Source organism: Hyaena hyaena, unplaced genomic scaffold, assembly GCF_003009895.1.
Source record: "Hyaena hyaena isolate Hyena2069 unplaced genomic scaffold, ASM300989v1 scaffold_16, whole genome shotgun sequence".
In the NCBI taxonomy this organism is placed as follows: domain Eukaryota; kingdom Metazoa; phylum Chordata; class Mammalia; order Carnivora; family Hyaenidae; genus Hyaena; species Hyaena hyaena.
In genome coordinates, this window is record NW_024080650.1 from 6,901,171 (window position 1) to 6,929,069 (window position 27,899).

At 39.3% G+C, this 27,899-nt stretch overlaps 2 protein-coding genes across 3 annotated transcripts in view; one reads left to right on the forward strand and one right to left on the reverse strand.

Annotated features, from left to right (window-relative positions):
• Positions 1-1,314: 1,314 nt before the first annotated feature.
• MKKS (McKusick-Kaufman syndrome) lies at positions 1,315-26,145 on the reverse strand. Of its 2 annotated transcripts, none has more exons than XM_039224501.1 (6): positions 25,779-26,145; positions 15,653-15,883; positions 7,857-9,249; positions 5,558-5,733; positions 4,502-4,612; positions 1,315-2,379 (listed from the first exon to the last, which is right to left on the reverse strand). In XM_039224501.1, the coding sequence occupies exons 3-6, from the start codon at positions 8,839-8,841 to the stop codon at positions 1,939-1,941; spliced, it is 1,713 nt and encodes a 570-aa protein (XP_039080432.1). In that variant the 5' UTR covers positions 8,842-9,249; positions 15,653-15,883; positions 25,779-26,145; the 3' UTR covers positions 1,315-1,938. The 2 variants fall into 2 exon arrangements, with proteins under 2 accessions (XP_039080432.1, XP_039080440.1); XM_039224509.1 differs by having other exon boundaries at positions 5,558-5,616; positions 25,779-26,144.
• Positions 26,146-26,868: 723 nt separating this feature from the next.
• LOC120226560 (SLX4 interacting protein) overlaps positions 26,869-27,899 on the forward strand; it is a 189,725-nt gene continuing 188,694 nt past the window's right edge. Inside the window, 1 exon segment of the mRNA XM_039224733.1 lies at positions 26,869-27,113. The gene's annotated coding sequence lies outside the window, so the exon portion shown is untranslated.

Genomic DNA, 27,899 nt, shown 5'->3' on the forward strand with positions numbered 1-27,899 from the left:
TCATTCTTATGATTGTTGGTAGCATTCAGTTCCTTACGGACTGCTGGCTGGAAGCCTCTGTCTCTTACAACGTGGGTCTCTCTATAGGCATTCTCAAGCCTGCAGTAGCCTCTATCAGGGTGAGAGAGGGAGAGATCAAGAGAGAAGGCCATCTTTCTACAACGTGACATCCTATCACTTCTGTTGTGTACTCATTAAAAGCTAGTTGTTAGGTCCCATGCACACCCTGGAGTGAGATCATAGAGGCCATTTGAGAGGCTGCCCATCCCATGCAGGATACATTCACACACTCCCCAGATTCCCAAAAGTTTCATCCTATTACAGCACCAGCTTGAAGTCCAGAATCTTATCATTGACATCAGGTCAGGCTGGGCCAAGGTCCTCAGGTGTAATTCTTAAAGTATAGCTTCTGGAATACAGCTCCTCTCTATCTGTAAGCCCATGAAGATAATGGGACAAGTCACCTGCTCCCCAGGCCCAACATCCAATGATGGATCAAGCATAGGAGAACTGCAATAAGACATTCCTGTTCACAAGGCGGGGAATGGACACTCAGAGGTCTCTACATCCAGCCCATACTCAAGGGGAGGGGACTGTGCAAGGGCCTGAAAACCAGGATTGGGAGAGGTCTAGGGACCATCTCGAAGCTGCCTACCACACTGTCCTTCTATTTGACTCTAATAATAAAAGAAGTAAAAATTTAAAGAATGTTTTATGAAGCATAAGGTGCAGCCAAGTTTTTATAGTCTTACGTTGCATTACTGTGTTTGTACTGCAATTTTCTCTCTGGCTCAGGGTACATATTATTTTCCTTACAAGAATATAGGAGGAAATGGATTAAAAACACTCTCTCCTTCTATCATGGCTACAAATCTGATCTGATTCTTAATGTTGTTTAATTTTCCCACATTTTCAAATGTTTTCCTAAGGTTTAATATAACATGTTACAGCTCAATTCTTACTCCTCAAGCTGCATTCTGTATTTCTTCTTCAATTTATCAATACATTGATTGCATTTGCATATGAATTTATCAAGGAATGCAATTCAAATTATATTCCTTGGTGAAACATAAATTTCTCTACTTTGAATATAAGAGTTGTTCTGGTATCATCTCTGTACTACTGACTGAACTAGAGAAATAACTTTTCCACTTATTTCTTTATGCTTCTTAGTTACTGTATATGTAATTTTTTTTTTTTTTTTTTTTTTNCTGTACTACTGACTGAACTAGAGAAATAACTTTTCCACTTATTTCTTTATAGAAATAACTTATTGTATTTTTTATTTATGCTTCTTAGTTACTGTATATGTATTTTTTTTTTTTTTTTTTTTTTTACCTAGCTACACAGTTCTTTGAAATGACACAAATGATACAAACTAAAAATCACAGGTAGGCCAGGTTCAACCTCAGTTACTTACCCACTAAATGATACAGCTTCAGATAAAGAACACTGACATTTTACTAAATGTGCAGTTTGAGTATTTCTTCTGATTGAGCAATATGTACTGGGTGCTTTGTGATACCTTGGAATCTAATTTTATACATAAAACATGAGTGATTACTACAAACTAAAAACTATATATAATAAGTATAACCAAACTACAGCATAGATTAGGAAGTTTTTTTTTTTGATTTCTGTATATTCTTAGAATGATGTCACAACAACAACAAAAATTTAGGACACATACAGTGGCATCTGTGGAATTCCTAAGATAACTATAATATCTTTAATTATCTTCATGTTTTTAATGTTCTATGGTATTTCTATTTGCGAATCATACTTTTTTCATGATATATCTATAATTTCATGAATAATCTCTCCAAATATGCAGAAGAGGGCTTTGGAGAGAAAAAATATGCTCAATATTTTCCTTAACTGACTACAAGACTAGGTTTTTTTTTTTGTTGGTTTTTATAATATAAACATGCTATCCTGTTAGTTTTTATCTTCAATGATATATGAAAGATCCAAAATCAAGTTGGCTGTATCCACAGCCACCTGCAGGCCGCTAAGCTTAGCAGTAAAGCAGTCCAAGGTCAGGTTGTTGGCTGAGTCCACAGCTTCATGTGGAAGGCAGGTTTGCGGTGCAAAGGAATGAAGAGTACTCTTTAAGAAAGACCAGCAGAGTTCTTCCTGGCTAGTATATAGTCCACAGCCACATCTTGAAAGCAAATCTGGCCAGTTGACAACAGAGGGAGACTCTGGCTGGGCGGTCCAAAAGTGTCCATACTTCATGTCAGTAAGAATTTCACCTCCATCATGCTCTAAAGAGCCAGCAACAGATTCCAGCGCACTGCAGAATGCATCCGTGAGGAGGAGAAGTTCTGTCTGAGTACACCCGTCATCTTTGAGAATGCTTTCGGGCTCGTTACAAGTCTAGAGTAATCAAACCATTGAAAACACATACAGAGCAATATTATAAAAATGTTTCTGAAAGATAAAATACTTGATCAAACCTTTATCATAAAGTTACTCCTTGTGTTCAATTTCCGTAGGGGGTTAGCAGGATGCTAATGGGCAACTATGGGTCAGCTGGCCAGGCTATAATCCCTTAATCTGGTTAGTTATAGTATAAATATATGCTAGTCATGTTATCAGAAAGAATGAATCAGAATAAACCCCATCGTCAGCTTACTATGAATGACTGCTTGGTAGTGTCTCCTCAATACATGAAGGACAAGGCATAACACATATATTATAGGTTTTCATACACACAGGAGGAGGCTCCTGAAGGCTAATGCCCAAATAAAGTATTTATAGTTAGCAACTGTTTGAGATTTGTTTAAAATGAGAACAAACATCATTCTTATTAAGACAAAAGCCATTTAGGGACATGGGCAATTTTCACATCAAGGTTTTTAAATAAACAATCTCTTTAAATTAATGAGAGGTAGACATTTTTCGTTTGTTTCACTGTTCTAAAAAAGTTTATCCTAGGGGTGCCTGGGTAGCTCCGTCGGTTAAGCGTCCGACTTTGGCTCAGGTCAATATCTCACGGTTCGTGGGTTCGAGCCCTGTGTTGGGCTCCGTGCTGACAGCTCAGAGCCTGGAGCCTGTCTTCGGATTCTATGTCTCCCCTCTTTCTCTGACCCTTCCCTGCTCATGCTGTCTCTCTAACTCTCTCTCTCTCTCTCTCCAAAATAAAGAAAACATTAAAAAAAGATTTTTTTTAAAGTTTGTCCTAGAAATTTCATGATAGAAAAAGTAATATATTAGCAAACTAATAATTGAACGATACTTAAAAACCCATATCCAACCCACTTCAAAGCAGTGGCTACTTTCTTTTTCTGCCCAGGAGGTGTGAACCAGGTAAGACTGCCTCTACTGTATGTTCTTTCCCCAGATTTCCAATACTGTATTGTTTCTTCAGAATGCTTCTTTGAAAACCTTTCTCCTCCAAAAACCTTTTTCTAGTTTACTCAATCCCATTTGCAGACTATATTATTGTACATTCAGCATCAATAGATGGGTACCGATTTTGTTTTCCGTAATGTATATTCTCATAACATTTAGATTTTAAACCATTTTGGGAAGTAGGGTGGGGCATATGTGTAAAAACTGTGTATTCTCTCTATATCCTAGTCAGCCAACAGAGCTCTTCAGCCTCTTCATAACACTCCTGACCAATCAAAGAATCACTTGCAAATATGTGGCAAACAGATACCTTTTTGTATCTGTTTTCAAAAAAAAGTCAGCATTTATGAAAAAATCAGAACCATAACGGACGAAATTTATCTATTATCAGGACATAGAATTTCCTGAATAAAAAATATTCTATTTGATAGAATTTATATCATAAATAGATACCAATTTAAAAATTATAATGGAATCTGGGGTGCCTGGGTTGCTCAGTCAGTTAAGCGTCTGACTTCGGTTCAGGTCATGATCTTGCAGTTCATAGGTTCGAGCCCTGCACTGCACTCTATGTATGCTGACAGCTCAGAGCCTGGAGCCTGCCTTGGATTCTGTGTCTCCCTATCTCTCTGTCCCTCCAGTGCTTTTGCAGCCTTTCTCTCTCTCTCTCAGAAATAATAAATGAATAAACTTAAAAACATTTTAAAAATCATAATAGAATCTAATACTTGGAATGCTTTATTAAATGAAATTAAGTCTTTTCTTGATAGTCCAGAAGGTATGAAGTATTCTGTAGAATCTTAATGCTTTTATTATGAATATCAATTATTATTGGACCACAGCAATTGAAATTTCTAGTACAACTCCCATTAACAGAATGCTTATTTCAACATGTAATATTTAGACAATACTCAAAGAATGTGATCATTTGGTAAAGGGCTGGATTAATAATAATCACTGTGCTAAAGATATTACCTTATATTTGCAATGTTATTTTCCTCACGTGTTTTCAAACACAATATTTGATTTAGACTTCTGAGAAATTAAGCATTAAAAGCTCCACGGTGTTATGATTTGGTTTATTATCTCATAAAACAAATGTCGCTGAGAATTCAGATAATCTGAGCAGGACTATGTAACCTACCTTGTGTCTGATATATGCTGCCAAATGAGTTTCAGTACAGCCACCTCCCAACAAAACACTCGGTTCCTTGATGGTTAACTGCAAAACATGCAGTGCTGTTTGGCATGCGAGCTAAAAAAGAGATGACTCATCAAAACCAGACATTGACATTAGATACGCAAAGAACTATAACCATGTTTTCAAGGGAACTTAGATAGTAGACTCTAAGAGCCAGATTTTAATTGCAAAAGAACAAAACTTGTGTTGCCAAGGTTGCAATGCAATGAATACAGTTTGGGATAATAAAAATTAGAGATTAAAGAAAAATACTTTAGCCAGATGTTTGTTTCCACGGGCCAGATTAATATCATCTTTCATATGCACTTGGCTCCTCAAACTGAGATTGACAAAATGGATGTCCTCAAAAAAACTGGGTCAGCAAGGTTTGCTAGTATTTCTTCCAAAAAAATTATTTCAGTCTAAATAAATGAGCTGAATACATGCTATAGGATTTATTTCAAGTTGCTAGGGAAATAATACAGCTACAACCCAGTAGTAATAAAAAAATAAAAAGAGCCCTTTCATATTTACCAAGGATATATCCTTGAGTACATATGAATCAAGTTTGTGACCAATACCATAGGTTATCACTTCTGTTACATAAGAGTTGTACATGTTATTGCTGGTAGAAAACAACAAACGCTTAAGAGGTGGATGATGGGTATGGCTGGGGAACTCATTTCCTAAGTGAATTGTTAATATACATTAGCATCAAGGTGTACACAATTCAAGTTAATTACTAAGAAAAGTTCACGTCAAGGACTTTAGATTGCTTGTAAATATTAGAAATAATAACTGGTACCACTTGCCAAGTCTACTGTAAAATCATAGGCAATTACATCAGCTTACTTGTGACTTTAATTTTCTCATTTTTTTTGTTGCTTCCTAAATCACCTAGGAAAGTTATGAAAAACAAAATGCATAGTTCACCTATGTGAAGAAAACTATTGTGTCTGCTCAACTATTTAATCCCTGCCTAAGCCCCCAGACAGTGGAATTGGAAGGTTTGTTACCTACCTTCAGCTCATCCCAGGCAGTGTCATTTCTGTTGCAGAGCAGCAAGCTGCAGATAGTTGCTTCATTAGGAAGAAGATGAAGAAAATGTTTGAAGCCAAATTGTGCAGTGCACAAATCTTTTATACTTCCATAACTACTAGGAGAGATCGAGCCTAGGGAACCAATAGGCTGTGTTCCTATTTTTCAAAGTTTAGAAAACACAAAATGTATGAGTAAAGATGGAATGTACAATTATGTAAAGCAGATTCCTAGCCATTGTAAAAGCCCCTAAGCATACACTTCAAAACATGAAATGTAGACTAAATAATAAGATGCATCTTCTAAAACCTATAAAATAAGTAGGATTCTGCTATTAAAATGATATACAATAAAGCAGAGGTTCTTTTGGTTTACAGACTTCTTCAAACATCTATTAGGAGCTAGTTCACACTCTCTAGAAAAAGGCACACAAAAATGTGCATACATTTTCTGGGAGCTTAAAAAATTTGCAAGAACCCAGAAAATAATTAGTGACAATTACACTTCTTTGAATACTCTTCTTTTCTTTGAAGCCCCAAAGAATAAGGAATACTTGAGTAATCTAAAATTTAAGGATTACCAAAAAATGCCTATGAGATATTTATTTCACTTGGTGAACACAACAGAGAATCTGTTGTAGTGAAAGAATCTGGCTCTACTGCTTACGTGCCACTGGACACGAGCAAGTCTTTCCATGTTATTTAATCCTTCTGGGCGGGCCTCCCTATATGACAGTAAGATGGGAAAAATAATGTCTACTTCACAAATCAAATCCAATGTTAAATGTTCTGTACTCCATGACAAGCTTCAAACACACCAATGGCCCATGCACAATAATCCCAGATCATCAATAAAGAGGAATTTGGTCTGAAGTGGAGGAAAGGAGGTAATAGGTAATGTTAATGTAGATACCCTTGGGATGCCGGAAAACATCATAGTTTACCTCATAGTTTACCTGAGCCACGGGCTCAGTATAGTTGTTTCCCCCCTTCCTTTTTATCTCACAAAGTCTGCTCCCAAGATCCAAGATCAAAGCGCTGGCTATTAATACCATGTTCTAGTTATATGTGGGATGAATAAGAACTATGGGCTGGTATAGAAGCCTAGTATCTCCATAAACTATTGTTTCTATAGCAAAATGTTTCATATTTTAAAAACTGATTAAATAATCTGAAACACCCAATATTCACAACTGGGAAAGTCATGAAAAGTAAGTAAATATTTAAAGCTATGGGTCTATCCCAGAACATCAAGGAGTTCTATAGAACTATTTCCATTATTTCTTAATAATTTCCACTTTGATAATGATGGGACAGCTTTATAGAGGTAAGGCAATAATCCAGAGATATTAGGTGTTCAATACTGGCATTCACGCTACTACACTTTGATGATTTATAATAATACTAAATACAGTGAACGTTAACAATGGCATGAAGTCTGATAAATATTGCAATTGATCAAAATAAAATGACTGCGTGGTATGTTGCTGATGCAATTAAAAAGATACTGAAAGTGGCTCAAATCACGAACTCTTCACATTGTCATGTTTCTTTGGCTGTAATAGGTGGATATCAATTTTATGTCTGACTTTAATTTGCAAAATACAGTGAATTTCTTGCCTATTCCAATTCTGTATCTTACCAAATGTATTAGTCAATGCAACAAATGTCTTAGAACACCTACTGGGGACCAGTCCTGTTGTCATTGCTACAAATAAAAGACAATCCTGATTCTTAAGAAGCTAGGCTGGAAATATCAGGGATATTTAAAGCTAGTACGTGCACATAGCCACCCACCCACTCCTAATTAAGAACTACTATTTAGGCAGAAGTACAGTAGTGAAGAAGTAGAGAAGCGAAGAAAAGGGATCTTTTAGCTGCAAAACTACTTTCTAAATATAATGTGACTTAAGAGGTTTGTAAAATTCAAGAAGACTTTTGTGTGAAGTATGAAAGACCTAATGATTATGAGGCTGTTAAACTTCTCAGTACTCTAAGATAACCTGGGGACTTAATAGTTCTAGGTTGTAACAGACTCTGTTGTCCTTTTGGGGGCTGGAAAATACATAGAAATAGCCATAATCACTCAACTTTCTGTAAGTGAACATTATAGGATATCCTTTTGAGAAACCTTTGCTGCCAGAAATGATAACATATGGTGTGAGGTTGGCGGCTTCTAAAATTTTTCAAGATGTTCACAGTGACGCACACCAAGAATGTCTCTGCTCAAAAAAAGTGCAATCTATTAACTGTAAGATGCAAAGGCTGAAGGTGCTTTTTACCTGTCACTTTACTCAGGGCTTCCATGAGAGCCGCTCCAACTCTGTCTATAGCAATCATGTGATGTGTACTGAGAAACTGTTTCAAAGATGGGTGCACAACTTTTTGGCATATGACCAGATCTACGTGATCGCTAACTAGCTGCCTTCCTAGGTTAAGCAACTGGTCCAGGACTGCATTTTCAAGAGAAACTCCAGAATTGACCACTATGGTTCCTTCTCCAGTATCAGGGAAATCTCCAGATAAAGACGCACAGAAGAGTGCCACCTTGAAGGCATCTGTCTTTTTGATTGGTAAGATCTTCATCAATTGAACTTCTGACATTTCAACAAGTATTCCAGGCAATACAGTAGAATCTGTAACTCTTTGACCTTTTAAAGGCACAATTATACTCTCTCCTAAAATGAGGCGGTCTTTGCTGTTTTCTGGAATTGTAAGCAAAAAGGCTCTCAGAATCAAAGCACTGATATGGTCTATTTCCTGTCTGGTGAGCATGCAGGCAGGTTTACTTGCTACTATACTGCGCACCAGGCAAAGGAGGGTCTGAGTACTACTGAAGTCGACTCGAATTCGACAACCACAGAACTCAGACTGAAGGTAGCTGGTGCAGAGGCTCAAAAGTTGCTTATTTAATTTGATAACAGTGGTGGGTTTCAAGCCTATTCTCTGAATATTTTCAATCAGATTGCAGCAAAGAATGGCTGTGAATAAGCCACAGTCACTGAGGCACGACACATGATTCTGCACGGATGTTGTCAGGATCTTTAAGATGGGATGAGTGACGGAAAGGTTAGAGAGCAGGGCTGACGACTGTGAGGTTGTGCATACACAGCCCCCAAGGCCGTTGTGCAGCTGCTTCAGCCTACCTGAAGGGCCATAGCTTGAGGTTAGGATGCCTTTCAAGACACAAAGTGTGGCCCTGACTCTCTCATTTGTCAGTGGTTCGCTTTTACACAACGATGGCTTTTTGGCTTCTAAACGAGACATCTTACTTTAGGTGGTAATTGGCAATTTTATTTTATTTTCTGTTTATCGCATTGTCATGGGTTTTGACATTTAGGAAAAAAAAATATTCTTCAGGAATGGAAATCTTGAATATGTGGCACTGTGGCTACAAAATTAGTAGCTCCAGGTTTATGAAGCTTATCAGCATGGAAGGACTTAATGACATAGTGGTAATTCCAAATATTTATTGTTACTTCATTCTTCAGTACTCATTTGTTTGCCTCTAGACTGAGATTTCACAGATTATTTTGCAGCCCTCTGGATAAAGTATGTTCCAAGATGGACACCTATGAAAGACACCCCAGCTACAAGAAGCCAGTTCTTTCTAATCCAGCTGGTGTTTATCATCTCTTCTTTCAATATCAAGCTCAGATTCAAAGATGCTTCTTTCTATAAGAAATAAAAGTAAAACGTTTTAGAGAAATAATTCCAAAACATTTAATAGGATGCAGTTTACTATTTTGACACTCTGTTTCCTCTTTAGAAAAAGGAATTACCAACTGGCATAAGCCTCAAGAAAATGAAAACTGTAAATCCACTTAGACTAAGCACTCACTCCTTTGTTCCCCAATGAATCCCTCCAAGAAAAAGTACTGACATTTGAATGATTTTTGGATGCAGAACAACATAGCTAGAAAGCTTACAGTAGTTATTTGAGTATGACATGCTTCTAGAAAAGAAATGCTACATTATGAAACTCATTATAAAACTCTGAGTCTTAAAAAAAAAAAGAGCCCCAAGTGTTTTTATTCTCTTACATCAAGATTTAATGTTGTTTTTTCTACTACTTTGGAAACCTTAGGTCTGAACAAAGATACACTTATATCAAATCCTGCTTATAATTATGAAATATGATGCCTATTAAGTCTCCCAAATGTAGACCCACTTTTTAATGTACAGTCTAGCTCTAGCTGTATAAATCTTTACAGCACACTGGACCAAAGGATAAACCATGTTTTCAATGTTTGACTAAAGTCAGAGCCAATTTTCTGTAGTTTTAGTCTATCAATCAATGATTGTCAGTTTTGATGCCCTACAACTAACCTTCTACAAGACTTTGGTTAATGACAAGATGTGCAAAAACCAGAGGATATGCTGTTTGATAAAGAAAGACACGATCTGATCTACAATTTGATCTCAAAGGGTCTGAATATCATAAAATGTTGTAACAAGTGTACTTGCACTTGTACTAGTTTCCTTAACAAGATTGTAAATAAATAGCATATGCCTTGAGGCATAAAATCCTGACACTTCAATAACATGTGGAAAAAATAAAAAATCTCAGGTCATGGACCTTGTCTGTTGAGGCTTGGTGCTTTCAAGGTGAAGGTTCAGCCAATTATTATTTTCAGGAATATGCTAATTACGCTAATCACTTGGACCGTATTTAGCATAAATAAAACTTAATTCAACTACCACACTACAGTACTACCTGAAGTAGACTATGGCACAGTGTGCGACAGGCCAAAACGGTGGTGTGAAGATGTGCAAAGAAGAGGTGAAGAGGAGGAGGGGGTGTTATTCAGTGTTATTTCGGTTACCACTCCTCCCCATTTAACGGACTTGTAACCATGGCAACTGGGACCAAATAAAGAGAAGGCAATGATGGGTAGTTTTTTCCCTGTTATAAAGTTACAGTTATCCTTTTTTGTAAGACGAGGGAAAAAATCTTTCATCTTATGCCAGAAACAGCCAAGGTACTTAAATATTATTTCAATGGTTATTTTAGATTCAGCAAAATCTGTGACATACATTTAAACAAAACCTTAGTGAAGTGACTTCCATACATTATTTTACATGTTGCAACACACACTCCCACCAAAACACAAATCATAATGGAAGCTGCGATCAAAGGATTTCTCCAGTTAAAAAAATATTTCAGTACATAACAGCGACATGCAACATTTCAAAAGTAGCATGCCATGTCAGCATCTCTAATAGTCTTGAGTAGTGAGACCAGTAACCACATCTTTTGGCTAGTGTCTCTATAAAAATCTACAAAATCAAAGAAGAAATCATTGAAAGTACTGGTGACTCCCAAATCATTTTTAGGATGTCAAAACTTGCTGACTTGTGAGTCTAAATCCAGACAAAACAAGGTACAACGGAAAGAAAATGAACAAAACAGTGGGCTGGCTTATAGAATATGTGTTGGAAGTATCAGTTTAGAGCAATTAAAACTTGTTCTCCTGACACTATGACCCATGTTTCCAAAGGCTACCATCACATGAATGGCCCTGACTTCCTGGATGCATAGGTCTGCCAGGTGGGCTTTTGCAGTAACAGATAATTTAAATAATAATAAAGCTTATGTGACTATATTCTTAGACATACACTATAAAATATAATTTAAAGAGCTACAAACAGGTAAAATTTTCTCCCATCAAGGTTCCTGGGAGAGATGGCTGATTCTAGGTCTGAGGCAAGAAATATACAAGATGAACTGAGGACGTTTTTTTTTTTTTTCCTAAGAGTAATATGCTTGGTTCATATTAAAGTGCAAAAGAGAAAAATAGACTTAGGAGTCAACATGGAGGACATCTAAGACGGTACAATTTGACTATTAAAAAGAATATTGATAGTAATAGCTTGAGATAATTCAAATAATATGCAAACTCATGAATTCATATTGTCATCAAAAACAAAAACACTCATTGCTGTTAGGGCACAATTACTTTTATAAAAACTGATAGACAGAAATAAAAGCATTTATCTTGCTTTTCCTGATAAAATGCATTTAGAGGGATAACTGAATAGTTGATGAGGGAAAGTTGTTCCAGCTCATAAATGGAGAAGAAATGATAGAATTTGAGCAACAACATTTTGCAACCCCTAAGGAAATCATGGATTAGACTATCATGGTGGTTGGCAAATGACAGCCCCGGGCCACATCTAGCCCACTGTCTGTTTTTGTAAATAAAGTCTTACTGGCTAATGCTCATGTATCATGTATGAATGCTTTTGTGCTACAATAGAAAGCTGAATAGTTGAAACAGAGACTGTATGGTCTACAAAGCCTAAAATATTTACTATTTGGTCATTTATAGAAAAAAGTTTGCCAATTCCTAGATTAGAGCAATAATCACAAATTTTATTTTTTTTAAATTTTATTTATTAAAAAATTTTTTAAATGTTTTATTTCTGAGAGACAGAAGCAGCGTGAGCAGGGGAGGGTCAGAGAGAGAGGGAGACACAGAATCAGAAACAGGCTCCAGGCTCTCAGCTATCCGCACAGAGCCCGATGCGGGGCTTGAACCCATGAACCATGAGATTATGACCTGAGCCGAAGTCAGACGCCCAACCGACTGAGCCACCTAGGTGCCCCACAAATAAATTTTATAATAGATTTTACAATGGATCTTACAATAGATTTTACAATAGATTTTACAGTGTTTACAGCAACACTGAAAGTGGATCAGACATTAATGTAAAACCATGTAATTTACTACGATGTATACCATAGCACATCTATGAAGTATTCTTTTTCAAAGGAAAAAAAAAAAAGAAAGTAAAAGCAGGTCTTCTGATCTAACTACCAGATTATAGAAGGTATGGGAGAATGACAAACATGTGAAATGACAAAATGAAGACTCAGTCAACCAAATTCAGAAAGTGGGACATTCAAAAAGAGACCGACTGGGAAGGGAAATGTAGTAGCTGAAAAGAGACATATCTATCAAATGCAATGTGTGGACCTTATCTGAATTCTAATTCCAACAAACCACCTGTAAAATGAGATTTTTTTAAAAGATAAGTTTGGGAAACTGAATGTGGCCCTGGGTTTCCAACGGTAGTGAAGAGTGACCATTAATTTTTTTAGTGTGAAAACCACACGCACTTGTGGTTGTGTGTGTATTTACTTTTAACGTTAAAGATACACACTGAAGCTTGGGATTTGCTTTAAAATATTTAAAAGAGCAAAAAGCAGGTGAAGAAGGAAGGACAGATAAAAGAAGACTGGCAAAATATTGATAAGTGTTAAGGCTGGATGGATGCTGTAGAGTTGAATATACCATTCTCTTTTTGGGGGGATGTATGCAGTTTTCTATAATAAAAGTAGAAATTAAACAATAATATGGGACAAATAACAGCACATTTTGATAGAATCAGTGTTTAATTTGTCCTAAATCTGTTTTTCTTTTCTTTGTTTTAGGTTATCTCTATGCCCAACATGGGGCTCAAACCCATAACCCCAAGTTCAAGAGTTGCATGCTCTACCAACTAAGCCAGCCATGTGCCTCTAAATCTGGTTTTAACATTTGCTCACCCTAAACCTGTTTCCTATCTGTTTCTGCTTGCTTGACTGGCATTGTTGGTCTCTCTGAAACTTCTAACTACCGCAGCACCGATATCCACATCTCTCACTTTATTTATTATTTTTCCCCCCTTAATGTTTTTTTATTTATTTCTGAGAGAGAGAGAGACAGCGTGAGCAGGGGAGGGTCAGAGAGAGAGGGAGACACACAATCCGAAGCAGGCTCCAGGCTCTGAGCTAGCTGTCAGCACAGAGCCCAATGTGGAGCTTGAACCCACGAACCGTGAGATCATGACCCGAGCCAAAGTCTGACACTTAACCGACTGAGCCACACAGGTGCCCCCTTACTAAATTTACCTTAACGTTTTAGAGGAAATATCTTTTCTTAACTCTACTTTCCCTTTAAGAATACCTCACTTAATAACATTCCTTGTAGTTCTTTTCACAGAAGGAGAAACTACTTTCTTTTTTTTTCAGTTTGGCTATTGCAGATCCCCAAAATCTTATGACAAGAATTAAAGGAAAAAAATGATGTCATGATATCATAAGTAATATACACACACTATATTCTCTACTTCTCTCCACACATACACGCACACACACACACATTCTATCTCTCTTTCTCTCTAATGATCTCGTTATAGTCTAGAAGAGTTTAGAGATAAAAATCAAGCATCTAATAAACTCAACTCCCTACTCCTGTCTCCTAAAACTCCCTTTTATAAAAACAAATCTACATCCCTTTAAAAATACAAATCTTACACAGAATGTCTTAAGGTTACTCTTTTGTCATTAAGCTTCTGATATTTTATTACCTGTCGTATTAAATAATTGTCTATTACTTTACGCTACCCCTTCTCTTTCTCTTTATGAGCATTTAAAAATAAAATCTTGTGAGGCACCTGGGTGGCTCAGTCGGCTAAGCGTCTGACTTCGGGTCAGGTCATGATCTCACGGTTTGTGGATTCGAGCATAGCTGACAGCTAGCTCAGAGACTGAAGCCTGCTTCCGATTCTGTTTCTCCTTCTCTCTCTGACCCTCCCCTGCTCACGCTGCCTCTCTCTCTCTCAGAAATAAATAAAACATTAAAAATTTTTTAAAAAAGTCTTGACTTAAAATAATGAAAATTTTGGCGGCACCTGGGTAGCTAAGCCAGTTGAGAGTCTGATTCTTGATCTCAGCTTAGGTCTTCAGCTCAGGGTCATGAGTTCAAGCCCTGCATTGACCTCTTCACTGGGCATGAAGCCAACAACAACCAAAAATAATAAAATGATGTAATCAGAAATTATATCACAGTTTTATTAGAAGTCAAAATTACAGACCTCTTAAGAAAGTGGAAGATCATATTGAGGTTTTCCTTCTATAGGGAAAAGACCTTAAATTGACCTATCTTATGCCAAAATTTAAACCACATTACACATCTGATGGTCAAAAAATATATTAAGATAGAAAATGGTCCACAATTATAGGGCCACAGTTCTCTATCTGCAGCCAGATCAGTTTCATAATTCAGAGGTTCTTGAATTTTAGAAAAATAATATAGTGTCTAGCACCCATAATCAAAATAATATAGTGTTTAATACCCATAAGCAACATAATCATAATATAATGCTTATAATCAAACACAACAGTATTCCTGGAGTGAAACTAAATAATCATATTGAGTGGAATAAAGACTGTAAATTGCCTCATGTCAGTTAAGATCAAGTTTTGCTACCAAAGGAGTTATAACAAAACCTTCTGGTTTTAGAAGTTTTTGGATTTTGGAATTATATTAAGAGATTATAATCTTGAATTATGTAACTATATCCTCTTATTTCAGTGACTCTCAAAAGTAACATTATTTTGAAGCTAAAATATTAGATACTAAAGAAGGAATGAGTAGTGTTTCAATAGCTCAGCTGGTTAAGCTCCCAACTCTTGATTTCGACTTAGGTCATGATGTCATGGTTTGTGGGATTGAGCCTCATATGTTGGGCTCATGCTGTCAGTGCGGAGCCTGCTTGGGATTTCCCCCTCCCTACCCCCCATCATTCCCCAGCCTGCTCGCTCTCTCTCTAAATAAATAAATGAAAATAAAAACTTTATTAAAAGATAATAAAAATAAAGAAGGAAGGAATACAATTAGTTTTACTTGCCTTGGAAAGAAACAGAATAATAAAGGAGAGAACTTTTGCAAGTTACAGATCTGTATGCTCTGGGTTGGATTTATGGCAAGTAGACAACTGCTCTTTCGATACATTCTTGATCCTGGTGACACTGTTAGTGAAAAGGACAGGACAAGTGGTGGACTGCCTGCCCTTTCTCCTTTCATCCAAATGACTCTGCCAGGCAAGTGTCAAAGGTCTCTATGGAACAAACTTTCCTAGAAGAAACTACAGAATTAATATTTTGACAGTGGGTCATACGAAAAACAATAGGTATGTAACTTACTAACTTAAGCTTTTTCTTGCCAGAGCTCTGTACCTTTTTTTAAAGATTATGTTTCCCATTGTTGGAACCTCTACCATTTGGTTGACTAGATTAAATCAAACCTACCTGAAGATTCCAAGCCTGCTATTTCCCGTGGATGTGACTCTTCTGAGGACTTCCAAGTGCTGGACTATCTGGCTCAGAAACGTCGTCCTTATTAGGCATTTGGAAAACAGGGCTGCTTTTGATTCTGTGCCATCCCAGATGTATGAGACCGACTAAAGGTACCATAACAACCAGAACTTTGTAGTCTCTCCAGAAGTTCTGAAAACTCATAGTACTTCAGCATCAGTGCACCTGAGAAAAGGCCCACAAAACAACTCCCTCAAGTTATATCTATGAACCACCAAAAGTAGAATATTGCACTCTAAAAAAAGTAGACTGTTAAACATTTTTAGGTATAATAAAGTGTACTGTTAATTAACTAAAGAGGGTATGTTGTAGGCTCAAAGGGATAGCAAGAAGTCAGGCTTGAGAAACTTATAAAGCAATACAAACCTTTAGTCAAAGATTGTAAAGGAGCCACCATTACCTGCTAGTAAAGTTCTATAAATCTTTGGAAATGCTCATGCATAGATATCGTTTTCTTTTACAATTAATTATACTTTCTCGGAGCCACAGTAAAGTTAGATTTAAAAGTAATTACATTAGTCAGAATTTTAACTGAAGAATTAAATAGTAATCCTTAAATATGCAGTAAGAACTTAGATTCTGCATTCCGACTCATGTAAGTGATAGTGTTTCAATGGAGATTGGGACAGTCATGCATAGACTCTAATTGCAGCAAATGAATTTTGGCATGGACTCTGAGTTAGGATGAATTAATGCCATTTCCATTTATGTCCTGAAGCACAGGATTTTAGTGGTTACCCTTATCACTAATAACTCTGCCCCACAGGGGTCTACCCAGTTTACATGGAGAAATTGGAGCTAGTAACTTGTGTGGGGTTACAAAGGTAGTTTGTATTAAAGCAGATTTCTTTCCTCTGTCTTTGGTTTGTAAAGCCTGGAGTGCGGCCCAGGAAGTCTGTTTCTGATGATCTGTTGGCTTTGGGAACTCAAGTCTGGATAACCTCTAAAGACTTCTTATACTTTTTTAAGGGACACTTAAATAATAAGTAAAGGGACACTCATTAGGCTTTAGTGATTAGCTTATAGACTTGCAATGGTATGAATGGACCCACTTTCCAAGTTCCTTTCTGAGCACAGACCGAAAATAAGGACTGCTTCATCATTTGTAGGATATAATAAGAATTATGTGTAGTTGCATGTAGATGAGATTCGGTACATGCAATCTGTTATGTTATAATAATTTTGTATGAATGCCATTAGAAAAATGTCTGGACAAAACTTTTACTTCTTTCTCTTTTAAGTCAAGATTAAAATATACTGCTGGGGTGCCTCAGACAGTTAAGTGTCTGACTCTTGATTTTGGCTGAGGTCATGATCTTGGGGTTTGTGGGATTGAGCCCTGTATTAAGTTCTGTGTTCACATTGCAAAGCCTGCTTGGGATATTCTCTCTCTCTCCCCTCCCCCGCTCACATGTGCTTGCTCGTTTTCTCAAAAATAAATGAATAAACATTTAAAAAAATATAGCTAATGAGGTAAATAGCTATCTCAGTGTTCTGGGTATATTAAAAATAAACAGAAAGCTCAGAGTTATGCCTATGTACATATATCATTTCCGGCATTAGAAGCTCTCTTTCACAGTGTCCAAATTCACATTATATAAGGACTTTGTTGCAAAACTTAAACTACTAGATGGAAAAAAACAATGGCCTACTTTGTATTTTATGGCCTTTTCCTGTTCTAAAGTGCTCTTATATTCTATACAGTTTCTGCGACCTTTAGAGACCGCACCTTTCATTGACATATTTAAGTTCTGTCTTTGGAGAAAGTCAATCACAATTAACTGCATCATTAAATTTCATGGTGAAGCTACTGTGCAAAATGCCTTTGAGATCTGAGGATACAATAAAACACAGTGGTCTGGAGTAGTGAGGGAAGAACTATAGCAAGGATTACTCTGTAGAGGGACAGAGGCTGCACCAAAGTTACCTGGCTTGTGTTGACCAATGTGATATTTTTGTCCACAAAATACCTTCAATTAAAGGTTTAGAAGATAATGTCATTCATATCTAGTCTCATCAGTACTTAGGGTGATTCTAACATCTCTGAACATGAGGTTATCAAGACATATTACTTTTAATGGATAGCATAATCAGAATTTCCAGTGATTGATGCTGGTTGAGAAGAACATTCTGAGTGAATCGTGCATACTTGTAAGAGTCACGAAGGTCAAGTATCCTAATGCATTAAACCTGGAATGTTCTTCTGATTCTCACGTTAGGCATGTAAGAGGTTAACAAGTGACAACTTGTGCCTGTCGTCTTGTGCCAACTTATCCAAAATTAGAGTCTATATCCTCCAAACACGCATCTGTGACCTACTAATAGTTGAGATTAGCCAGGCTAATTTTAGTTCAGTTTTCTTTAGCTTAGTTCTTAGTACAGAATGAATAGCAAGAATCAATGAACCATAGAATGGGGAGAAGCCTGCTATATCTCTACCTTAAGAAAATACTGTAATCTTCTGAGTACATAGAAATATAAATACCAAGAAAAGAAAGCACTGAAATATATTACTGAAGTGTACAAATATTCTTTAAAGTCAAGGCATTACTGTGTCTAGAGCAACAGCTTTCCCTCCCCCTACTTTGTATTACAGAGATTATTATCTCTTCAATTTTTACCACTAAGACCACAGACAGGCTTCCTGAAGCTTGTTACAGTACAAGCTAAATGAAGGTTTCTTGGTGATTGAACTGGACAGTAAGGCAAAGGACAAAAAAGCAATTAAGCTTCTTACAAAATCCTAGACAGCCTGGCTCTAGCTATCAGTTTACTCTTTCTGTGTAGCACCATGTCCACTAATACCATCAAGTTTTGTTACTGGCCATTACTAAATTAGGCCTACAACACCTTGGATGCAGGAAATAGTCTGAAAAAGGTTAGCATTTTGCCTACTGGGCTTGCTGGGCGCCATCTGCTGGTATTTTGGACACAGTGTAAAGGTAGATTCTTCAGAGGTTTTCATTGCTGCTCTGCTTAAAGTATTTGAAAAATAGTAATTTTTAAAAACTTCCGCTGAACGTAATTTAAACGTGAAGAGGGCATTAGACAGAATAATGCCAAACAATTAATTAGCCCAGACCTTGTGACTATGACAAGTGATGAAGTTTACTGGAACTGTATTTCTTTTACAATGTTGGCTATAGTTATTTGGGAACTCTCCTTCTCTTTCTTTCTTTTTTAAAGGTTTATTTTGAGAAAAAGCATACCAGTGGGAGAGAGGGTCAGAGATAGGAGAGAGAATCCTAAGCAGGCACCATGCTTGGCATGGAGCACAATGTGGGGCTCTATCCCACAACCATGAGATCATGACCTGAGCCAAAATCAAGAGTCGTATGCTTAACCAACTAAGCCACCCAGGTCGCCTGGGAATTCCTCATTTCTGAGCTCCCAATCACTGATGCTAATAATACCCCATTTTTAATATAGCAGTCTAAATGTTAGCACTTTTTGTGTACACATAAGAAAGGACTGTGTACTGTCTTCATGCTTACTCAACTGGCACACTAGAGAGATTAACAAGTTTCTTTTTCCCCCCTTTTATCAACTAAAATAACAATTTTGCTGAATTTTCATCTTGTCATTACTGTCAGCTTTTGATGAATTGAATGGATCATACCTGAGTTCTAAAGTTTCCATTTGGCAAAATCCTATCATGGCTCTCTTCCCTCCATTCAAGTTTGGCTCGACCTCACCCAGTAGCTACAGTGCTGACAGCACAGCTGATCAGTAGTCAAGAATAGGGTGAAGGTGGGGGGGCATGGGTGGCTCAGTGGGTTAAGCGAAGGCTCGGTTTTGGCTCAGGTCAGGATCTCATGGTTTCATGGGTTTGAGCCCCACATTGGGCTCTGTGCTGACAGCGTGGAGCCTGCTTGGGATTCTCTCCTTCCCTGCCTCTCTGTCCCTCTCCCACTTGCCCATGCGCACACTCTCTCTCAAAATAAAAAAAAAAAAACTTAAGAAAAAAAAAAAGAAGACAGTGAAGGTCAACGTATTATGTATGAATATTTTATGGTCTCTGCTAACCTTCCCCATTACTGAGTTCATTGTCTCTATACATACATTATACAGTGAAAGCATCACAAGTTTTGTATGGGAGTTTTATGAACAGTCCAAAATGTGAACAGTGAGGGAGTGGTTAGGGACTAATAAGGAAGAGAAAACCAGCTTATTGCTGGCTGTGGTTTATCAGAAAGATTGTAGTGTTGTTTATAGACTTTACACAACCTTTCCATCTCCTTTGTTTTTAAACCTAGCTGCCATTTGATGCTGAGGTTGCAGAGGGAAGAGGAGTGGGTATCATGCTGAAAGCCAGACTGTTCCAGATTAAATGTGCAGTTAATTGGCCCCTTAGGGATACCCCTGGTGAGCTCTGAATCCTAAAATGGTGATTTCTATCTTCACTTTTTTCTTTTTTTAATTAAACAAAAATTTTTTGGAAAGTTTATTTGAGAGACAGAGAGAGAGAGAATCGCAAACAGGCTCCGTTACTAGCAGAGAGGGGCTCGAACCCACAAACCATGAGATCACGACCTGAGCTGAAGTTGGATGCTTAACTGACTAAGTCATCCAGGTGCCCCTATTGTCATCATTTTCAAGAGTTCTTTTTGGGAACCGTTTATGAACTCATAGGTTGAAAAAACTCCTTATGAGGTTAAGGTAAGTTGCATGGACTCTTACTGTTAGATGGCGACCCCGATATCCACCTGCACCCAATTATTTCAGCTTGAGTACGAACCTCCAATTCACCTTGTTAATTGATATTAGGAGTGACTCATTCTGGTTTTGATATGCTGACTGCACTTTGTGAAGGAACTTAATGAAGGAACTTCTTTTGTGGTTATGGGAACAATATTGCTTACCAGAAAGACCTGTTTTTCTTAATACCTCCCATTAAGCGATGATGAGTGTAACTTTCGCCTTTACTATGCTGATGCCATAGTAAAGGGCTCTTCCCCATGCTTTTGCGTATCAATGTTCTGGAAAACCTTTACTGATGGAGGGATTTATCATTAGAATCACACTTCTGGGCTGTTCCCCATCTTTTGCATGTCAATGTTCCCGAAAGTTTTTACTGATAAAAAGGATTTATCATCAGAATGCCACTTGTGTGCCATTCCCCCAAACACTAAATCAAAAAATAAAGTTGAGTCTCAGACAGTGTGGAGAGGCCTGGCTGGTGACCAGAAAGAATCTCGTGCCTCTCTCATCCCTCCCTCGCCAACAACGTCCATCCTTCAGGGACCCCTGGACCTGGCTGGAGCGGGACTCCAGCAAGTTCTATTTCTAATGCGGCTAACTTATTGGCCAAAAGAAATTGTGGCTACTGCGTTTTAGCACCCTCAATTTCCTGTCCCACATGTAAGAACCGACCCACCCATCTTAACTCTCATCTTAACCTCTTTCCCGGTGTCTCTTCAGGAAAAGAGACTACCCCTAACTAACTCCCCTACCTCTCTTACATCTCCCACCTCCCACTTATGATACAAGGGGGTCTTCCCCCTTTGCAATGTAAGGCCACAAGTCTAAACGTCTAAACCAAACTGACTCCATGACAGGCTTTAAGTTTCCCCTCTGAACTAGAAGGCCTGAGTTTCAGTTTTCCCAAAACTATCAGGCAGTTACACATTGCCCAAGGCAGGAGAAACCACCCTTGCAACACCCAATCAGGAAAGTCCAGCGACCACCCTCCACATTACTAAGGGAGAGGCCTGGAGATAGAAACTATAGATAGGACCCTGTTACCTAATGTTAAAGTTAACCTGTTCGTCGCCGAACAAGACCCTAGGCTCGCTCTGTGATTGGTTGAATTTAAAGGTACTCTAAATGTTGTAATTGGATCCCGCCAAAAGTAACGAATACTCTAGACAATGTGTATGGTCAAACCCGCTGTCAATGATGTTGAATTATTATGATTGGATCACTGTTCCCATGTCACAACTTCTGTAACTCCCCCATCTCAAACCCCATAAAAACCCCATTCTGCCCTTGTTCGAGGCTCTCAGCACGGACCCATATGCTGGTGAAGTCTGGGAGCCCGAGCTTAAGCCCGTAATAGAGCCCTTTGCCTTTGCATACGTGACTCGGTCTCCCTGGTGGTCTCTGGTCGGTGAGGATACTGCGATCTGGGTATAACAGGAAAACCTATTGTTACCCACTGTAAAGAACGAAAAACAAATTCCTAAAGCAAGGGTCCTTTACCAGTCTCCCTTCCAGTGACTACACAATCTGATTCCTTTCAAATAAGGAATCTTTTCCTAGAATCACTTTCCACTTTCATTTTCAAACTCAAGTAATCTGCTTTTGTTACACCATCCATGGAAACTGCTCTGACCATAAAGATCGCCAATCTCTCCCCTTACTTGATCTCTGAAGCATTTTGATGTGCTCTGGAAACTCCGTTAAGTACTTGGGACTCCAGTCTGTTCCTTCTCAGTCTCCTTTAATGGCTTCATCCACCTATTCACCCTTATCAAAGATATGTCCTTGGTTGTCTCCCCCCCCCTTTCATTTTCTGGGTGGTCTCATTCACATCAAAGCTTCATTATAATGCATCCATTAACAACTACTGCACCTTCATCTCCAGCCTGTACCCACATAGCCAACTGCTACTCTTCACCTTTACCCTGTACCCACAGTCTCAACTCATCTCATATAAATATGAATCCTCTTTCATTTCCAAACTGTTGTTTTACCTCTATTTCCTGCTTTGACAAAAAACTAAAACACGAAAGACATTACCTGCTAAGCCATTCAATTCTGTATATAGTGGTCTCTACCCTTCTTATATTCCTCATTCTATCAGTGACCCAGCCCTGCCATTTGATCCGACAGGTTATATATAACCTCTCCCCACTGTCAAAGTCCTGACCCTCATGACTTCACATGACATTCTTGCTTATAATCCAGTGGCTCTCAAAATGTGGTCCCCTCACCAGTAGCATTAGCATCACCTGGGAACTTAAGAGAAGTGCAAATTCTGTGGGCCTCCTCTGACTTACCAAATCAGAAACTCTAGGGAGGTCCAGTAATGTGTTTTAACATATATATTCTCTAGGTAATTTTGAAGTTAAAGTCTGAGAATCACTGTTCTACTTTACTATTCACTAAATACACTCCACACACTTAACAGCTGTCTTGCAAAAAACCCACATCTGATTGTTAGGCTTTGCTTAGAAGCATTTTTGATTAGAAGGTGAAATCTAAATTCCTTAGGACAGCATAAGACACCCACCAGGATCTAGTTCCTGTCGACCAGTTTTCAGAAGGTAGAGCACAGTTAATCATTTTAGTAAGCATGCACTGTTTATAGTGTGATTAAGGGGATGAAATGTGGAATCCTAGCTTTCCATCTCCACCCCCACACTTTACTACTAGGTGTGACCTTGGATGAGCCACTAACCTCACTAAGTCTCAGTTACATCATCTGTAAAATGAGTGTAAGGGCTTCCATATTACAAGGTTGTTGTGAAGTTAGCACAATACCTGGCACTTAGTCTGGACTCTGATTATTGACTATTACTCTTATTTCAATTACTTCAAAATGAATGGAGCCAACCTAGAGTGTAGGAGGAACAAGAAGGGACTGGAATGACTGCCCAGACTAAGGGACCGTGGTCCTCATAAAGGAGGCTCGCTTCTCTGGGCAATTTCAGTTAGTCTGGAGGTGAATAAAAATACTCTGATTCTCATGAAGAAGGTTCTGAGATCTTTGGGGCTATTCTGATTAGATCAGGGTGGATCTAAAATCAGATTCCAGGAGGTTAAAGGAAAGGTAGCAAACTCCTACAGTGAAAGCCAGGAAAGCAAATTTTGAAGGAAACAGGAAAATTTAACCACAGAGCAAAACAGCAAAAACAGGGTGACTAATTTATTTGTTTCTCTGATAACAGCTAATAGAGTTGCCAAGGGATTAAATATGAGAGTCCTAGTGGACTATATTTTCAGAAATGTTGTTGGTTACTTAAGAGCAAAGGCATTAAGTAATGATAGGAATCCAATTCTAACCACTGCAAATTAGTTATAATCTTGGACAAATCACTTCTCTCCTGCCTCAATTTAATAATCTGTAGTATCAGCTATATTAAAAAAAACACTACATATTTGTATTTATGTATTTATTGCTTAGTATAGGGTCGAGTATGTGGGGAGCATTCAATTCACGGCAACTATTATTATTATTGGAAGTATATTATCTTTAATACGAATTAACAAAAATAGGCACGTCTGGAGATTCCTGTTTGACCAAAGCAATTGTATATTATCATCTAGTATTTCAACTAACACTTGGTTATAATTTATAAAACTGAGGAATATTGTAAAGACAGGTCCCCAAACTGTTTATATCACTTAGGGCCTATCAATGTTCACTTCAAGTATGTGTGAGATTAATTTTATTGAATGTTTTCTTAGTGTCTATTAGGTGCTGGCAGGGCATAAGGCTGGGTGGGGGCGTGGTGTGAGTGTGGTGGGACTACCAAACTGAATAAAGCATGGTTCCTGTCCTCAAAAGAGAATAGAAACCTGAGAAGAGAAAGGCACAATCCAAATAAAACATGATTAAATGCTGTATACGAGCAAAAACAAACAACACACACATGAAAAAAACAACCAAACCTGTAGAGATTAAAAGCCTTTACCAACTTGACTAATTTCTCAAAACTTCTGGCCTCTGTTTCTATCTTCCATCTATTTTTACGCACTCCATCTTTAGTAGTAGCAGGGAGTCAATATCTATAAAAACCAGGTACAGCCACCCATTTGAGGAGGCAGCAGCCACTTGTTATTTCTCCGTTATATTCTCAGTGTGTAACAGAAAGTAGAACGTCTTCCTCTTTTTGTCCTACACAGGGTGGCTCATTCTTGCGCTTAGTTCAGACATCACCTATTCAGATAATCTTTCTCGCTCTCAGTTGTTAGACCCCTTCCGAGACAGACTTGGCTGAAAACTCTTTCCAGGGCTATAGGCATACAATGACTGCCCAGGTAAAAAGACTTGGCCCTTCCCTCCAACTTGGAAAACCTCTGAAGGGCCAAACCAGTACCTAGAGTTCCCTTGGGACTGCACTGCTGCTGAACTTTTTCTGTCCACCCATTCCTGCTTCCTTTCTTCCTTGGTAAGATCCAGAAAAACTCTTCCTAATAAATGTTCTGCCCACAAATCTCTTTCGCTGGGAATCCAACCTAGGATAATCTGGAAACACTCTGTTCATTGTTAGTGTCCTTGTTTATGGTTTCCTCTCCCAACACTAGAATATAAGCTCTAGGTGATCAAGGAATATGTGTCTTGGTCACTGCTGCATCTGCTAACTCAGCGCGCCTGTGTGTATACAACCACAATTGTATATACACGTACACAATATACATTTATATGGTGTATATATATAAATAGATAAATTGAGGAGGTTAATGAATGACTAAACTGCCTGAATTGAGAACCTCTGAAGCACAATTTGGGCATGGTCCTATCGGAGAAGATGAACATGACCCAGAACGTCGTCATCTCAAAAGGACTTCCGTCCCCCTAAGGTCAAAAGTCCTGGGAGTCCTGCTTCTGCTTGCACGCAGGTGGCACTAACCCTGCTGTCCAACAGTGCTGACTTCAGTTTCACGTCACAGGGTGGCCCTCACCTCCCAGACAGACACAGGCATGCTGTGCCCTCTCCCTGCGAAGGAGCGACCGACGAGCCACACAGGTTTCGGCCGGAAGGTGCCAGCGCAGGTACAATCAGTGCTTTCACTGGAACACCTTTTCCATCTTACTCCACCGCGGGGCCGCGCAGACGCGAGGGGAAGAGGGTCTACACCCGGAACTCTAGCCACACTACCCTCGCCGTTCACATTCCCTCCACCTACAAGTATCTACTGCCTGTGGCTATTTTAAGGGGAAGTGTTTAGTTTTCTTAGGAGCCGACCTCCTTGTCCCCGCCCCCAAATATCCTTCAGTGAGGACACCAGTGACCTTTCTGAGAGCGGGCAGGGGGCACCAACAAGCCCACCTCCCCTCTCTTCGGCCAGGGAGAAAGCAGGTTTTCTCCACCTGAGGTTCCAGCGCTCTCACCTGCCCACCAGCCGCTGAGCCTCTAGGCCGCCGCCGCCAGCTGGCCCCAGTGGCACAGACGCACGCAGCCGGCGCCGCGCGTCCTGGCAACCTGCGCTCGGGGCTGGGGGACGGAGCATGCGTAGTTCCGTGGTTGGCGCGTGCGCTGCTGAAAATCCGCGTCTCCGGGTTTTAGTCAGCGTCTCAGCCCAGGAAACCATTGGCCCCGACCGAGGAGAGCCCGGGGGCGGAGCTTATTCAGTCTCAGTCTCCGCAAATGTGTTTAAAGAACTTAAATAACATCAAACGGACTTGTTAGGGCACAGTATCTGCGTCGTGGCTCGCGCTTGGGAGACATTTATTGAACGAACGACACAGTCGTCAGCAGCTCGTGGCAGTCCTCCGTTCTCCCAGACTTGACCAATCACAAGGCGCGATTCGTCTTCGGCGCCGGCTCCCCGCCTTCTTTTACGTGCGCCTCCGAAACCGGGAGGAAAGGAACAGACCGTCACCGCTTCGCGGATCGCGCTGCAAAGTGGACATGCGCAGTGCGAGCGGACCGCCTTCAGACCGCTTTTGCCCTCCGCCCTCAGTAGGGACAGGCTTACGGGGCGGTTGGGAGTCTGCCGATTCGTACCCCCCACAGAGTGGGTAATTTTGGCGCTATCTGCCTATCCTACTTCTTAGTTCGAAGGCAAAACTTTCACTCTCTTGTAGCATTTAAAGTAATTAAGGAGGGAATTACGCTTCTCGCTATTTTAGAGTTTATCCGGCATTGTGAAAGCTGCCTTTACTTTCCAACCGTTTTTATAACCTAATTCTTATGCTACTAACTTCCTGGTATCAAGAAGCCCTGTACCACAAAAACGCGGGGTTTAATTTTTCTCTCCATCACCTCCGCTGTCTAGCACTATGGGTAACGGTGATTCGTTACCTGCCAATCAGAGTCACTGACTTCCTAGTCTCTGAACAGCCAGCCATAGTGGCCATTTTTGTTTCGGGCTGTTCTTGAGAAACGGGAGGAAGCCATTTTTCTTTCGGGCAGATCCGTCCCGCTATTCAGGTCCTTCACAGTGTTTCGCAGCCATCTTAAGTCCTGGTATGGCTTCAAGGCGACCGTGAGGCTGCCCAGGCCGTTTTGTGTTTGGGCAGCGGCTGCTTTTTCCCTGCGCGCGGGGAGACACTGGGAAAGGGGAAGTAAGGCGGAAGCTTGATCCCCCAAAGCATCTGAAGGTGGGCTTCAGAGCCTGCTCCCTGTGGAGCCTGAGTTTGCTCAGCCAAGTACTACTCCACCAGTGACCCTGGACAGTAACAAAACTAATAAAAACCCGAACCCAAACCCTGCCACCATCATAGGTAAGAACATGGAACTCCTGACAACCTGAAATATTCCTTCACTTGCACTGAACTATTTGCCCATTTTCTTTCCCCCTCTGGTTTTTTTTTTCTTTGATTTTTGAGTCTTTTCTGAATTCTTTCCCCTGTGCTTCCACCTTTTTTCATTGTTTTCAACGTGCTAAAGACTTGTTAACAGAGAGGAGCAAGAAACCTGGACTTAAAAGTGGAAGTATTACTCTGAAGAATTTTTTGGGTTTTTATTGGGGGACAAAATAGAGTACAGTGAATGGGCCAGGTATTTGTATCAAACTATGAATGCCGAGCACCATTTGTACAAATACAGTCTCAGACATTTTTAGGTTGTGACATAAAGATGGATTGTGTTTGTATATACTGCCCGTTCATCCATTCAGTCATCGGATTTACTGAGTACCTAATGTGTGCTAGGTCATCGAGATTCTGCGGTAAACCAAACAACCCCTTTCTGTCATGGAGTTTACATTCTAACTGACCCCGACAGCTACTAGGTTGTGGCAAGTAACAATAGTCTATGGTTCGTCGGCTGCTAGACTCTTACAGTAAATATCACCTGGCTTCTTCCTCAGTATCCTCACGTTTTAAAATTTTTTTCCATACTAGGAATAAATTGTATTGACACTTGTTGCTTGGGTCCTAGACACCACCATATTTGTAGGCCAGTTGGCCGATTTGATGATCAATATTCAAGGTACTTAGGGTCTTGCTCAAAGTGTGGTCTACTGACAAGCATCACCTGGGAGTCTCTTAGGAACGTTGGTTTCAGAA